The sequence below is a fragment of the Gopherus evgoodei genome, chromosome 4 (assembly GCF_007399415.2).
Source record: "Gopherus evgoodei ecotype Sinaloan lineage chromosome 4, rGopEvg1_v1.p, whole genome shotgun sequence".
Classification (NCBI taxonomy): domain Eukaryota; kingdom Metazoa; phylum Chordata; order Testudines; family Testudinidae; genus Gopherus; species Gopherus evgoodei.
In genome coordinates, this window is record NC_044325.1 from 154,021,564 (window position 1) to 154,038,021 (window position 16,458).

Genomic DNA, 16,458 nt, shown 5'->3' on the forward strand with positions numbered 1-16,458 from the left:
TAATGTAGGGCTGGAAGGGACCTCAAGAGGTCAGAGTTCCCCCCCCCCACCACAACCACACACACACACACACTCCTGTGCAGAGGCAGGACCAATTAACCCTAGCGTCTAGACCACCCCTATTTGTCTAACCTGTTCTTAAAAACCTCCAGGGATGGGGACTCTACAACTTCCCCATATAACTTCGTCCAGTGCTTAACTACCCTTAGAATTTAATTTTTTTTTCCTGATATCAAACCTGAAACTCCCTTGCTGCAAACTAAGCCAATTTCTTCTAGTGGACACGAAGAACAAATGATCACCAGGCTCTTAACAACAGCTCTTACATATCTGAAAATTATGTTCCCCTTCAGTCTTCTCTGGGCTAAACACTCCCAGTTCTTTCAACTTTTCCTCCCTCTGTCAAATAGCAGCACAGGCAGGGCTCTGCTGAAGGGGGCTGGTAACAGGCTTTACAAATGCATAACCCTCTTCTCACGCTAACAGGGGATCTAAGATGCACCGGAGTTTAGATTTTGCCTGTATCTGTTACAGCCAGGAAGCGGGTGGGTTTTGTTGTTACTTTGTTTAGAGCAGCATCATGGGGGGAAAAAACCCTTTCCCAGGAAACGAGGACGAAGCAGAGGAGGAGCCAGAAGCATTTTTAGCAAGCGGACCTGGCAGCCTGAGGCCCGCCCCACTTCTGAGCACCAATGGCTTCTCAGGGCAAAGAGCTGCTCCCCAGCTCTGTCCCTGCCCCGGGCAGTTTTGCTCAGCTGCTGAGGAGGCAGGATGGGGAAGACGGTGCGGGATCACCTCGTGGACACCCTAGAAGAGCTGGGGCAGGACCAGTTTAAGAAGTTCAAGACCAAGCTGAACGCGTTCCCAGTGAGGGAGGGATACGGCAACATCCCCCGGGGCCGGCTGGAAAAAGCTGATGCCCTGGATGTGTGCGACAAGCTGATCAGCTTCTATCGGGAGGAGTATGCGGTGGAGGTGACAGTGGAGGTCCTGACAGACATCAATGAGAGGGAGCTGGCAGCCAGACTCCGCAGGGCAACAGGGACTGGTAAGGCTCGGGGCAGGGAGAGAGCATTAAGGGGGATAAGGATACCGAGCGCCTTCGTGAAGTGCTTTGAGATCAATGGATAAGCTCTGTACAAGAGCGCAGTATTATTAGGGAGGTGTCCCTGAGCCCTCCCTCCTTCATGTGCAGGAGGCCAGCGAGGAAAAGACAGACACTAGTTTGCAGGATGATCTCTACTCTCTCTTCTGCCATTGACTGCATCTATTCTCTCGGTGTCTAACATTCCCATTCCTGAACACACACACCTCGAGGCCCAGCCCACCCTTTCCACAGGAGTAACACATATGCATGCTCACAAGAGACCAGATTTCTAGTTTGAAAGTCTGTTGTCCAAGCATTAGCTGGCCAGCTCCTTTCTCTCCACAACTAATCTCGCGGAGTTAAGGGCAGGGAGGGGGATTTTTTTTTAAAAAAAAACAACAAATCTTCCATTTTTTGTATCTTTTAAAAATTGTTTCTTTCTTCTGAGTGCTTGAAATTTGCTTTCACTTTCAACCACAGTCACTTCCAGGTCCCTGCCTGAACTTGCTGGAAGGTTCTGCAGTTTGTCAGCTTTGTGCTGATTTCCCCTCCTCGTCCTGTGCAAGAGGGCAAACTTCACTGGAGCCGCAGCAATTTACCCCAGCAGAGAAACTGGCCCACAGTGCCTCTTGTTTAGCAGTCTAGGGCCAGATTCTCAGCTGGAGTAATTCAGCATAGCTCCATGGTATAAAGTGGTGTAGCGCCAACTGAGGATCTGGCCCCAATTTGCTTATTAATTGGGCTGCGCATAACGTTGTGGGGAATACAAAGGACTCAGTCCAAATGCCCCTGTCTCAGACTGAAAGAGAGAGAACACACTTATATTGCTGCCATTGAAAGCAGATGGGTAGAAAAAAAAATGGCAAGAGGCAGGGGAATGCTGTGAAATATAAATTCCTCATTTCCTGCTGCCTTAAAAGTTTAACTCTGATCGCAACTGAAGAGCTGAACCTGTCAATCTGTCTTATTCTCAGTTTCCCTGGATTCTTTTTGGGCTCTGTGTGTCCCTCACTCTCCTCCATATCTGGCTGGGTTTCTGTGGGTCTATCTGCACTGCAGTCAGGGGAAGCGTAATTGCAGCATGTGTAGACGTACCTGAGAGAGTTTTAATCTAGCTCGCTCAAGTAGTGACAGCAGTGAAGCCGCAGTAGCACAGACTCCAGCACAGCCGTTAGACTCGAGCTCCCTCCTACTTACATGCAGGAAGTTAGTTCAAAAGAGGAGCTTTACCCGGTCTAAGCAGAAGTGTCTATTTCTCACTGGATCCCTCTCCGCTTCTGGGTCACTCTCATTCAGTTTGTCAGTTCTAGTCTGTGTGTCTGTCTCTTGGGGAGGGAGGGCTCAGCAGGGGACACTCTCCCCTAGCAGCCAGTGCTGACCCCAATGCCCCAGTGAGGTGCTAGAGAACAACATGGGTGACTCAGACACTCACTGACTATCCCTCTCAATCCTGCAGGATCCGGGGGCAAGGGGCAGCAGCCAGAGCCATCCGACAGTGCCACAGGAAAGGAAGGTGAGTCCATAAGCACCTGAGGGCTCTTTCATCCCCAGGCAGTCCAAGGGGTGGTAGGAAGTGTGATCTCACCACAGAGTGACCTGATCCTCCTGCAATCTGCCTCCCCAACCAGAGCTACCTCCCAGCTCCTAGGACCAACCTTCCACCCTGCCTGCCAACCGCCAAGCCATCCAGAGCCCAGCTCTGCCACCTCCAGCCACTCTAGTGTGGCACTAGGGGGTGCTGTGCTGTGCAGCAGGGAGTGGGTCAGGGGGCTCAGTAGGGGATGCTCTCCTCTGTCAGAGCTGACCCCAATGCCCCAGTGTGGTGCTAGAGAACAATGTGGGTGATTCAGACACTCACTGACTATCCCTCTCAATCCTGCAGGATCCGGGGGCAAGGGGCAGCAGCTAGAGCCATCCGACAGTGCCACAGGAAAGGAAGGTGAGTCCATAAGCACCCGAGGGCTCTTTCATCCCCAGGCAGTCCAAGGGGTGGTAGGAAGTGTGATCTCACCACAGAGTGACCTGACCCTCCTGCAATCTGCCTCCCCAACCAGAGCTACCTCCCAGCACCTGGGACCAACCTTCCACCCTGCCTGCCAATCGCCAAGCCATCCAGAGCCCAGCTCTGCCACCTCCAGCCACTCTAGTGTGGCACTAGGGGGTGCTGTGCTGTGCAGCAGGGAGTGGGTCAGGGGGCTCAGTAGGGGATGCTCTCCTCTGTCAGAGCTGACCCCAATGCCCCAGTGAGGTGCTAGAGAACAATGTGGGTGATTCAGACACTCACTGACTATCCCTCTCAATCCTGCAGGTTCTGGTGGCAAGGGGCAGAAGCCAGGGCCATCCGACAGTGCAACAGGAAAGGAAGGTGAGTCTGTAAGCACCCGCAGGCTCTTTTTCAGTCCCCAGGCAGTCCAAGGGGTGTTAGGAAGTGTGATCTCACCACAGAGTGACCTGACCCTCCTGCAATCTGCCTCCCCAACCAGAGCTACCTCCCAGCTCCTAGGACCAACCTTCCACCCTGCCTGCCAACCGCCAAGCCATCCAGAGCCCAGCTCTGCCACCACCAGCCACTCTAGTGTGGCACTGGGGGGTGCTGTGCTGTGCTGCAGGCAGTGGGTCAGGGGGCTCAGTAGGGGATGCTCTCTCCTCTGTCAGAGCTGACCCCAATGCCCCAGTGTGGTGCTAGGGTGCTTTGCTACAGAGAGAGAGAGTTCAGTAGGGGGGCACTCTCCCCTCAGAAATAGTGTCTCCAAAACCCTGCATGGCACTAGGAGGCGCTGTGTTCACTCAGGACAACTGTCCCCTTTGTGTCAGTGCTGACCCCAGTGCTAATGGGGGCTCAGTAGGATGTGCCCTCCACTCAGTGCTCCAAGGTGGCATAAGGGGTTGCTGCACTGCAGGGAGCAGGGTCTTCTCACCTTGGCTCAGCTCTAGGAGGCACCACACCAAAGCTTTGCTTACTTGTGGCCTTTAACCCCGCCCCGCCTCCTGGGCTCTTTCTATAAATTGAGGCATACATTTGGGGGTCCTGGTAAAATCCTACCCCAGGTGACTGCAGTCTGCTTTTCCTAAATGCCTCCTGCCATTTAAACAGCTGATGGACCCTAGGCCAGAAGCAGCTGCAATTCAGGACTGGGCGAGTGATTCTTGTGCAGCATGGCTGTGTAGCTGTCAAGCAGCTGCTGTGCCTCACCCCAGATGCAGCTGCAACTGTGATCCACCGAGTGTGGTGCTCTCTGCCCTGCCAGTGGTGGCTGGGCCACAGATGGAGGCTAATGAGCCTGTTATAACCTTGACTAAGAGGTGGGTTTTTCAGCTCAGGTACCAAATGCTTTAAGATCAGGAAGTCCCAGATTCAGTGCCTGCTACTGCCAACCCACCCAGGGGCATGGCATTCAAAGTACAGGTGCTGGATTTTATGAAAACTGGACACCATAGTGAAACCACTGTGTTGTGTAGCTGTTAACTATCTGCCATGCCTGCCCCCCCCCCCCCCCAGTCTGCTGTATTTCAGTACTGATTGGAATTATGAAACAGTATGTTTGCAAATATCTATTCGTTACTTTTGTTTGTGGTCTCTCCAGAGGAGCATTTTGTCGATCGATACCGAGTGCAGCTGATTGAACGTACCACCCCTGTGGAGCCCATTCTGGACCTTCTTCATGCGACTGTTCTGGACAACGAGCAGTACCAGACCATTCGATCTGGGAGCACCAGCCAGGAGAAAATGCGGAAGCTGTATCAGCTAATGCCAAGCTGGAATAAAAAGTGCAAGGACCAGTTCTATGAGGCACTGAAAGCCAAGAATAGGTTCCTCATTGAAGACCTTGAGGGAAATTAAGACAACCAAGAAGTTACGTTCCTTGTGAACATGCAGCCATTCCAGGTGCATGCAACGCTAGCTCCAGATTCCACATGGCTTTCTGGGCAGGGTGGTGCTTTCACCACTTCGCTAACATTGTTTCAGGGTAAAAAACCTCTTTCCAGCACTCCCTTCGGGGGTTGAATGGGGGAGCCTGTGATGTGATGCAGCAGTGAGGAGGTCGCTAAGGACTGTCTACACTGCAACTAAACACCGCTGCAGATGGCCCGTGGCAGCTGATATAGGTTAACGAGGCTCAGGCTAAGGAGCGGTTTAATTGCAGCATAGATGTGTGGGTTTAGGCTGGAGCCTGGGCTCTGGGACCCTCCCTCCCCATGGGGTCCCAGAACTCAGGCTCCAGCCTGAGCTAAAACAACATCTACAAACACAGTTAATCTGCCCCTAAGCCTGAGCCTGAGTCAGCTGACATGGGCCAACCATGAGTTTTTAATTGCAGTGTAGACATCCCTTACTGGCTTTAGGGTAAGTCCATGATGGATGGGATCCCAGTAAGAGAATGGAGCAGAGCTCTAAGGTGCTAAAAGGCTGCACAAGGATTGCTTGCCAAGCTCTGAAATGGGGGTATCGCTCAGCATCGCTCACCCAGTGCACCCACCTCTGGGGTGCAGCATGGTAGTAGATAACAGACGCACAGCAACGCCGCACAGGGATCACTCATCTATACCTGAAATGCAGCCGCCTCTGGGGTGGGTTATAGGTGCTGGATTTTACGAAAACTGGACACCATAGTGAAACCAACATCTTACAACAAATGGTGTGAGGCTATGTGGACAATGGGGGGAGTTGTACTGTAGCACAGGAGTGCGCAAACAGCAGGGCAAACCTCCCTAGGGGGGCACAGAGGAACATGCAGGAAGGTGAGTGTTGACACCAGGTGACTGATGTCACCTCCAGCCCCTGACTCATCTCAGCAGGCCACCCAGCCTGGGGGTCAGTGTGCTGTGCCAATTTCCACCCCTAGCAGCCTCCTCTTCCAGCACTGGATCTTCTCCCAGAGACTGTCGCAGGCGCCTTCCCCAACCCCTGAAAACCTGAGTGGAGAGGGGCAGGTATTGGCCCTGCTCTAGCAGGGCAGCCTGGTTGCAAGATAGAAGCGGCCCGCAGCAGAGGAAGCATTGGCTGTGCTGTAACGGGGGTGGGGACACAATTCCATTAATAAGGGGTAGAGGATGCAACTGGAAAAGTTTGCACACCACTGTCCTAGTATCTACAACTGCTGGAACTCGCGCCAGCCTCCCGGACATCATGCACTGCCACACGTTCCTTTAGCGCCCACCCCTGCATCTCACCACAGACACTTTGGCTGTGGCTACATTACGGAGCTTGCAGCTGCACCGCTGAAGCACTAACACTAGGCGGATGGAAGAGAGCTCTCCCGGCAACTTAATTACTCCAGCCCCTACGAGCAGCAGTAGCTTCTCCTGCCGGCCTAGCGCTGTCCACACCAGCACTTAGATCAGTTCAACTTACATCGCTCACGGGGATGGTTTATGCACACCCCTCAGCGACATAACTTATACCAGCATCAGCTGCAGTGTGCCCACAGCGTCTGACTTTTTCTACAAGAAGATCTCATTAAAGTACCCTCCTAAAGGATCACTGTGCCGGACCAAATTCAACCTCAGAATTCCTGCCAAGCCTCTAACTTCATCTTACTATTTCCTCACCAGCTACCAAGAACTCAAGGCCTGTTTTTTGGTGAGGTGGTTTTGTTTTTATTTTGGGGGGCGGGGGGGAAGCAGAATTACAATCATAGGATTGGAAGAGACCTCAAGAGGTCACCAAGTCCAGTCCCCTGCACTCATGGCAGGACTAATTAGACCATCCCTGACAGGTGTTTGTAAAATCTCCATTGTCGGAGACTTTTAAAAGCAAGTTAGACAACCTCCCTGAGCAATTTATTCCAGTGCCCAACCACCCTGATGGTTAGGCAGTTTTTCCTAATGTCCAACCTAAACCTCCCTTGCTGCAATTTAAGCCCATTGCTTTGTCATATCCTCAAAAGTTTAAGGAGAATAATTTTTTGCCCTCTTCCTTGTAACAAGGTTAAAGATGATTTTGTCCAAATTATATATTTTTTAAAATAGATATATATAAATTTGTATTTTGTTATAAAATGGAAAACCAGAAACATGTCCACAAATAAAGCTAGAAGTGCCGCCCAGTCTGAGAAGGATGATGTACTGTCTGCTCTGTTTTTTATTCAAACTGCCTGTAGGTGGGAGGATAGTGGGGATGGATGAATAGGAGCATGGATTAGAAGGATGGTTGAGGAGGACAGATGGCATGGGTGGTTGGTGAATGAATTAGTTGGCTGGCATGGACAGACCGGTTTGGTGGCATGGATTGAGGGTGGATGGTCTGGGTGGCCTGGATGAGTGGCCTGGTTCAGAGAGTGCATGGATAAACAGCACATGCCATGGATGAATGAGTGACCTGCCGGCGGGGGGGAGGGAGATCAGAGGTTAAAGCAATGGGTAGCATGGAGACCCTCAGCTTCTCTTCCTCTGCACAAAGCAGAAGGAGAGCTCCCCCTTCAGGCTTGAAACGAAAGCTCACCAGACAGCAAGGAGTCTGGTGGCACCTTACAGACTAACAGATTTATTTGGGCATAAGCTTTTGTGGGTAAAAGACCTCACTTCTTCAGATGCATGGAGTAACTTTCACTCCATGCATCTGAAGAAGTGAGGTCTTTTATCCACAAAAGCTTATGCCCAAATAAATCCCTTAGTCTTTAAAGTGCCACCGGACTCCTTGTTTTTGTGGATACAGACCCCCCCCCCCCCAATACTTGTCACCAGACAGGAAAATGAAATGGGAGCAGCAGGTGGAAGTGGTTTCTGGGAGGGCTTATTTCTATGGCTCCTAACCTCTCTCCTCCATAGGTGAAGCAGCAAGAGCCACACCTAATAGGGGAAGATGCCCCAGCCAGGACTCCCCCATTTGTGCCCCATCCCCCACAGGGAGAGCCCAATAATAGAGTGTAATACAAACGTGCTGCATAAAATCCCTCTCCTGAAAGGTCTTAAAATCTTTTCCAGGGCAGGAAACTGTACTGAGTGGTTATATCCCAGGGAAGAACCCTTGAGCCTCCTAGTCTCCATCCAGGTCTGAGCCACATGGTGGCATCTATAGGAACGGGGAGGGAATGATGCACAGCTTCACACACGTGGCCTTTGGCTAGGCTCACTGTGGCCCAACGGCTTGCAGATATGACATCTTTTAGGTCGAGTCATTCGCCTAGGCACTCAGAGGCAATATCGACACCCTGAGCTGGGGGGGTGATTCCCAGCTGGCATACACACCCTAGCACTAGTTCTCATCAAGCAAGCAGGAGTATAAGTAGTGTAGCTGCGGCAGCATAGGCATCGCTCAGCTGTTCCAAGTACAAACCCACCTGAACCCCATTGGTACTCACATAGCACGGCTAAGCCCTGCCTGCGCTGCTGCTGCTGCCCATACTGCTCTGCCATCTAGTCTCACGCTAGCTTGAGGAGAGCTAGTTTGCGTCAGTGCAAACTGGGAATCACACCCCTAGCTTGTAGTGCAGACTCCGGCCAGGTCTACACCACACAAAATACTCTGCATACCTACATCGCTGAGGGTTGTGAAAAATCCACATACCTTAGCCTCCCCATGTTGACAGTTGCAGAAGTGGAATAACTAAGCCAACAGGAAAGCTGTCTCCCGTAGGCTTAGAGCATCTTCATCAAAGCACCACAGAAGAGTTTGTAGTGTAGACCTGCCCACAGTTTTCACCAACTCAGTGAGAGGTTAGGGGGTCTGTTACAGGAGCAAGTGGGTGAGGTTCTCTGGCCTGTAACTTGCAGGAGGTCAGACTACAAAGATGGATCACGATGGTCCCTTCTGACTTTAGTAAGAAGATCAGAGTAAGAATAGACATTACAATTCTAAATCTAACCAGTGTCTCTTAAGTGACTTGCCACAAGATGTCAGAACATGTTAGTATTAGAGCTGAGTGGGTCCAATATTTATTTAAATTTCTTTCTTGATATAAGAATTAGATACAGTGCTCCTCTCAGATAATTTCTAAGGTATTATCTGCAAACAAAACAAAAATACACAACCCTAGAGTTTTCAATTGCCTAAGTTGCCTCCCCACTCAAAAAAAAAAATCTGAAAAGGTGCCCCTGTGGGCATACATGGAATCTGACCCTCATGAATGACCTATTGGCCTCACTGGAGCGCCCCCAAATACAGAAGTCAAATTACACCTATAGCTGCAAGCCACAGATCCTTCCTCTGCTCAGGCACCAAAAGCTTCCAGATAAACCAAATAATAGAACAACACAGCGCAAAGGAGTCATGATGGGCAGGTCTGGTTCCACTGGGCATAGGCTGCGTAAAGTGGGATTGGGAGGGGAAAGAGACCAGGGTATAGAGACAAAGTGAGAGAAACAGAGGAAGAGTGAGATCAGAACAAGAGGAAAAGAGACAGAGAAAAAGAAGCAGGGAGAGAGAAATTTAGAAACTGCCTCTTTACACTTCTAATTCTAGAACAAGTTCTAACCCATGGCTCTAAATTTATAAGCCACCTTTCTACTATCAGACATTTCCACTTTAACAGCAGAACTTGACATTCTACATTTAATAATCTACATCTTTCAATGGGTAAAAATATCCCAGGCTGTTTCTCACATCCCAAAAAATTCTCTTGACCCAGTTCTGAATGCTACCCCCTCCAGAGTGTGATCCTGCTATCTCTCTGTAATCTCTCCCTGGAACCTCCCTTTGCTGTATTTAATGTCTCAGATTCCCAGGCCAGAAGGAACCATTGTGATCATCTAGTCAGAACTCATCTATAACACAAACCATACAACCTCCTTAAAATAAATTCCTGCTTCACCCAGAGCAGACCTTCTAGAGAAATGTCCCATTCTGATTTTAAAATGGCCTGCAATGGAGAATCCACCGTGACCCTTGGCAAGTTGTTTCAATGGTTAGTCACCCTCACTGTTAAAAACGGACACTTTATTTCCAGTCTGAATTTGTCTAGTTTCAAATTTCAGCCATATTTTACCTTTGTCCACCAAACTGAAGAGCTCATTTGTCCTCCCCACGCCCCCTCCAATCTAGTAACTTACAGACTGTGACAAGTCACCCTTTAGCCCTCTCTTTGTTAAGATAACTAGATTAGGCTCCGTGGTAGGGTGCTCTACTCACCACAGGATAATGTCTCTTACTGGTCGCTCTGGGGATTAGCTCTGCAAGGCCAATGCCCCTTCCTGCAGTTTCACACCATTACTCTGTCTGCAGCCCCCACCCCCTCTTGCTGTAGAAGGGTACGTCTACACTACAGGGTAATTTCGAATTAACATAAACCAGTTTTATAAAACAGATATTATAAAGTCGACTGCGTGCGGCCACACTAGGTACATTAATTCGGCGGTGTGCGTCCATGGTCCAAGGCTAGCATCAATTTCCGGAGCGTTGCACTGTGGGTAGCTATTCCGTACCTATCCCATAGTTCCCGCAGTCTCCCGTGCCCCTTGGAATTCTGGGTTGAGATCCCAGTGCCTGATGGGGCAAAAATCATTGTTGCGGGTGGTTCTGGGTACAGCCTCACCCCTCCCTTCCGGAAAGCAGCAGACAACCATTTCACGCCTTTTTTCCTGGGTGAACTGAAAGCAAACGCCATAGCACGGCAAGCATGGACCCTGCTCAGATCAATAGTGCAATCGTGGACGTTGTAAACACCTCGCGCATTCTCGTGCAGTCTATGGTGAACCATGAACTGCAAAGGCAGGTGAGGAGGAGGCAGCTACGGCAGCGCGGCGACGAGAGTGATGAGGACATGGACACTGATTTCTCCCTAACCGCGGGCCCCTGCGCTTTGGAGCTCCTGCTGGTAATGGGGGAGGTTCTACCCATTGAACGCCGATTTTGGGCCTGGGAAACAAGCACAGACTGGTGGGACCGCATAGTTTTGCAGGTGTGGGATGATTCGCAGTGGCTGCGAAACTTTCGCATGCGTAAGAGCACTTTCTTTGAACTTTGTGACTTGCTTTCCCCTGCTCTGAAATGCCATAATACCAAGATGAGAGCAGCCCTCACAGTGGAGAAGCGAGTGGCAATAGCCCTCTGGAAGCTTGCAATGCCAGACAGCTACCAGTCAGTCAGGAATCAATTTGGAGTAGGAAAATCTACTGTGGGGGCTGCTGTGATGCAAGTAGCCAAAGCAATCATTAAGCTGCTGCTACGAAAGGTTGTGACTCTGGGAAACGTGCAAGTCATAGTGGACGGCTTTGCTGCAATGGGATTCCCTAACTGTGGGGGGGGGGGCGATAGATGGAACCCATATCCCTATCTTGGCACCGGAACACCAGGGCACCCAGTACATAAACCGCAAGGGGTACTTTTCAATGGTGCTGCAAGCACTGGTGGATCACAAGGGACGTTTCACCAACATCCACGTGGGATGGCCAGGAAGGGTTCATGACGCTCGCGTCTTCAGAAGCACCGTTCTGTTTAAACGGCTGCAGCAAGGGACTTACTTCCTGGACCAGAAAATAACAGTTGGGGCTGTTGAAATGCCTATAGTTATCCTGGGGGACCCAGCCTACCCCTTGATGCCATGGCTCATGAAGCCATACACAGGCAGCCTGGACAGTGGTCAGGAGCTGTTCAACTACAGGCTGAGCAAGTGCAGAATGGTGGTAGAATGTGCATTTGGCCGTTTAAAGGCTCGCTGGCGCACATTACTGACTCGCTCAGACCTCAGCCAAACCAATGTCCCCTTTGTTATTGCTGCTTGCTGTGTGCTCCACAATCTCTGTGAGAGTAAGGGGGAGACCTTTATGGCGGGGTGGGAGGCTGAGGCAAATCACCTGGCCGCTGATTACGCGCAGCCAGACACCAGGGTGATTAGAAGAGCTCACCAGGAAGTGGTGCGCATCAGAGAAGCCTTGAAAACGAGTTTCATCACGGGCCAGGGTACAGTGTGACTGCTGTGTTTGTTTCCCCTTCATGAACCTCCCCCCCTTTATTGACTCCTCCTGTAAGCAACCCACCCTCTCCCTTCGATTATAGCTTGCTTAAGGAAATAAAGTCACTATTGTTTAAAAAGCATGTATTCTTTATTAAAAGTCATTCCCTGTAAGCAACCCACCCTTCCCCTTCATTTAAAAAGCATGTAATTATAAAAAGAGGAAGTTAATTAACAAGATATCCCGTGAGTGGTTTGGGAGGAGGATAGTAGGGAAGGAAAAGGCCATTAAGCACATTTCAGTGTAATGACAGCCTTTTGGTTGGACTGTCCACGGGGGTGGAGTGGGCTGGCGCACAAAGCCTTCCCCCACGCGTTCTTACACGTCTGAGTGAGGAAGACATGGAACATGGTGAGTACTGAGGGTGGTTAAACATGGGCTGCAGCGGCACTCTGTGACCCCGCTGCTCCTCCTGAAGATCCACCAGACGTTGGAGGATGTCAGTTTGATCACGCAGCAGCTCCAGCATTGCATCCCGCCGCCGCTGATCTTCCTGCCTACACCTCTCATCTCGAGCGTCTCTCCTATCCTCACGTTGGTCCCTCCTGTCCTCACGTTCACTGGCATCTTTCCTGTACTTTGCTACCACGTCCTTCCACTCCCTCAGATGAGCTCTTTCACTGCGGGTTACTTCCATGATTTCTGAGAACATTTCATCTCGCGTCCTCTTCTTCTTCTTCCTTATCTGAGCTAGCCTTCGGGATGGAGTAGGGAGGCTTGAAAAATGTGCAGCTGCATGACCGGGGGAAAATAGGGAGAGAAGGATGATAAAAGATACATTTCACAGAACAATGGTTATACTCTTTCACAGTGAACTACACTATTCACCTTACATAGCACGTGTGATTTCACTACAAGGTCGCATTTGGAAACCTTTACTATTGAGTGCCTGCGGCTCTGGTGTTACAGATCAACACAGACGCAGGTCCAGGCATCACAATTCATCTTGCATGCGGTCATGGTAAGGCACAGCTTCTCCCTTTGCTGCTTCTTTCCTGTTAACAAGGAGCAGCAGACGCCAACCCCTCCCCTCCCCAATCCAATTCTCAGGAATTGCTTTACCCCTCCCCCCACAGCATGGCTGGTATCATGGAAGATCACTGCTAATCACCCACCTTTCTCCCCCCGCCCCCACCGCGTGGCTGGTAGCTGGGAAGATTCCTGCTGGCCAAACGCTAAAAAGCTCAGCGCTATCCTTCCTCCCCTCCCCCATCTCTCTGTCCTCTTACTTAAATTCCTTAATTTCAACAGGTTACCATGAACGATATCACTCTGCTGAGGATAACCGAGCGAGATAAAGAAAGGATGTTTCTTGAATGCCTGCAATCACCGGGACCATACGCAGCTAGGCTTTGTCATGCAATGATACCCAATTACTTGCTACATGCATGGCGTGGTAAAGTGTCCTACCATGGTGGACGGAACAAGGCTGCCTTGCCCAGAAACCGTCTGCAAAGGCTTTTGGAGTACCTCCAGGAGCACTTCATGGAGATGTCCCTGGAGGATTTCCGCTCCATCCCCAGACATGTTAACAAACTTTTCCAATAACTGTACTGGCCACGAATGCATCCCAAGCCCTCATGGCAAATCAATCATTAAAAAACACTTGCTTTTAAACCATGTTTTATATTTACAAAGGTACACTCACCAGCGGTCGCTTCCATGGCTTCACTGTCTGGGCTAGTGGCTTGGGAGGGCTGGGAGGGTAATTCCGTCTGGGTCACAAAAAGCTCCTGGCTGCTGGGGAGAATGGAGTGCTGTGTGCTCTCTGCAAGCTCATCCTCCTCTTCCTCCTCCTCATCTTCCCCTTCTGCTGAATCCTCATCCATGGTTGAGATTATAACTCCCACCTCGGAATCACGGACAGGGGGGGGAGTGGTGGCGCAGCCCCCTAAAATTGCATGCAGCTCAGCGTAGAAGCGGCATGTTTTTGGCCCTGACCCTGATCTTCCCTTTGCTGCTTTGGTTTTCTGGTAGGCTTGTCTGAGCTCCTTCACTTTCACCCTGCACTGCACTGAGTCCCTGGTGTGGCCTTTTCCATCATGGCCTTGGAAATTTTTTCAAATATTTTTTCATTTCGTCTTTTGGAACGCAGTTCTGTTAGCACAGAATCCTCTCCCCAAATAGCAATAAGATCCAGTACTTCCCGTGCGGTCCATGCTGGAGCTCTTTTTCGATTCTCAGGAGACTGTATTGTTACCTGTGCTGATGAGCTCTGCGTGGTCACCTGTGCTGATGACAGCTCCACGCTGGCCAAACAGGAAATGCAATTCAAAAGTTCGCGGGGATTTTCCTGTATACCTGGCCAGTGCATTAGAGTTCAGATTCCTGTCCAGAGCGGCCAGTGGTGCACTATGGGATACCACCCAGAGGCCAATAACTTCGATTTGCGGCCACACTAACCCTAAATTGATATGTTAATATCGATTTTAGCGTTACTCCTCTCGTTGGGGAGGAGTACATAAATCAATTTAAAGAGCCCTTTAAATCGATATAAAGTGCATTGTAGTGTGGACGGGTACAGCATTAAATCGATTTAACGCTGTTAAAATCGGTTTAACTGCTTAGTGTGGACCAGTCCGAAGTTGCTGCTGCCTCTTTATGACTCCACCCTGAGGGTGCTCAGCATTCCCCCCTTCCAGAGTAGTGTCCATCAAAGTTTCTTCTGTTCAAGTAGCATCCAGTAGTCCTCACACATTGTCATTCTGACAGTGACCCAGGCAGTCTTCCAGTTCACTATCCTGCTGGTGCCACTCCCCCATGGCAGGGAGGGTAACCTAGGCCCATCCTCTAATCTGGGTTCCAGCCCAGGGACCCTACAACACACAGCCAACGTTCAGTCACCAACCATGCTACTAACCACCACTCCCACAATGCTGCTTCCCACAAGGTGCTCTTCTCCACCACTGTCTTCAGGATTCCCTTCCCACCAGGCTGAGCCAGGGACCTACTCTTTCCCTGGATTCCCTCCTTCTCACTCTACTACCCATAAGACAACAACAGACTTTCTCCCACCAGCCTTTACTGTGGCCAACTTCCTGAGTTTATTCTAGCCCTGCCTACCTCTGCTCAGGTGAACTTCCTCCTAATTAGGGCTTTCCTCCCACCCATAATTCCCTCATCTTGCTACTGAATTGGCTAATGGAGCCTACCTGGCCCACCTCAGCCCTCTCAGAATCACTGTAGGGGAATGTACCCTATCACATGTTCCTTGAGTCTTCACCATAAGGCATGTTTTCTAAGCCTGTAATCATTCTTGTGGCATAGTGGATGGGTTAGTTAGTGTGTTTCCATATATTCCTTCCCCTGGGCTTTGCTGGCAAAAGTGCTCTGGACACAGGTATCTCTGTGGAGAGTTAATCACTGCCAACAAGGGTCCTATACTTACTTCCTTTCTCTGAAAACAATCAAACTCGCAGTGCCAGTAAAAAAAGCTGCTAAATGATCTGGGAGATGGGAGAAGAATGTAATTGAATTATCCACTGCAGAGAAGTAGTTGGTTTAAGGCTTGATTCTGAAGGGTGTAACTGAAATCACTGACTTCAGTAGTGTCACTCCAGATTTGCCCTGGTATAACTGACATCAGTTGACTTAAATGGAGTCACTCCAGAGTCATACCAAAGTAATGGATAGCAGTTCAGATCAATATATACCCAAAGGTTCTAGTGAGGGCTCCTCTCAGATGCTAATTATGTATATTTCCTTTCTGCTTTCTCCTAAATCTTTCTTATGCTTTTCTGCTCTGCAATGATCAAAGCCAGTGTAGTGAGCTTAGTATCTAGGGGAAATTGCAGAAGATAAGGCTGTTCTTGAGGGTTGTGGATGATAGCTCAGTGGTTTGAGCACTGGTTTGCTAAACCCAAGTTTGTGAGCTCAGTCCTTGAGAGGGCCATTTAGGGACCTGGGGCAAAAATCTGCCAGGGGATTAGACTCAATGATCTCCTGAGGTCCCTTCCAATCCTGATGTTTTATACATATATAAGATAAACCAAGTTGAGATACACTACATTTAGGTTAGATAAATGTCTATTAGGGATGGTCTAGACAGTATTTGGTCCTGCCGTGAGGGCAGGGGACTGGACTCGATGACCTCTCGAGGTCCCTTCCAGTCCTAGAGTCTATGAGTCTATGAAAGTGGCCAGTACATGAAAGAGACAGCAACAGCTGTGACACAGACCACAGCCAGTACAGGTCACTGGGACATTCCTCATTCACCTTCCCGATCCCCCAAAGAATTCTCTCTCTCTGATTCAAATACAAAACAATTCAACTTTTCAAATTGTTTCCCCTTGTTGTTATCTTTTTCTCGCAAATTTTAGCACCAGATTGGTGCACGCTGGGAACAGTGGCTATGTTGGTATAACTTTTGTTGGTATAAGGGAGGCTTTTGTTGGTATAACTTTTGTTGGTCAGGGGTGTGAAAAAAACACACAGCTGACAAAAGTTTCACTGACAAAAGTGCCAGTGCAGACAGCACTATG

The 16,458-nt window shown here is 49.8% G+C and overlaps 1 protein-coding gene across 4 annotated transcripts; it reads left to right on the forward strand.

Annotated features, from left to right (window-relative positions):
• Positions 1-675: 675 nt before the first annotated feature.
• On the forward strand, positions 676-6,053 carry LOC115651466 (apoptosis-associated speck-like protein containing a CARD). Of its 4 annotated transcripts, XM_030562550.1 has the most exons (5): positions 676-1,048; positions 2,544-2,600; positions 2,970-3,026; positions 3,396-3,452; positions 4,672-6,053. In XM_030562550.1, the coding sequence occupies exons 1-5, from the start codon at positions 772-774 to the stop codon at positions 4,926-4,928; spliced, it is 705 nt and encodes a 234-aa protein (XP_030418410.1). In that variant the 5' UTR covers positions 676-771; the 3' UTR covers positions 4,929-6,053. The 4 variants fall into 4 exon arrangements, with proteins under 4 accessions (XP_030418410.1, XP_030418411.1, XP_030418412.1 ...); XM_030562551.1 differs by lacking the exon at positions 3,396-3,452; XM_030562552.1 differs by lacking the exon at positions 2,544-2,600.
• The last annotated feature ends 10,405 nt before the right edge of the window (positions 6,054-16,458 follow it).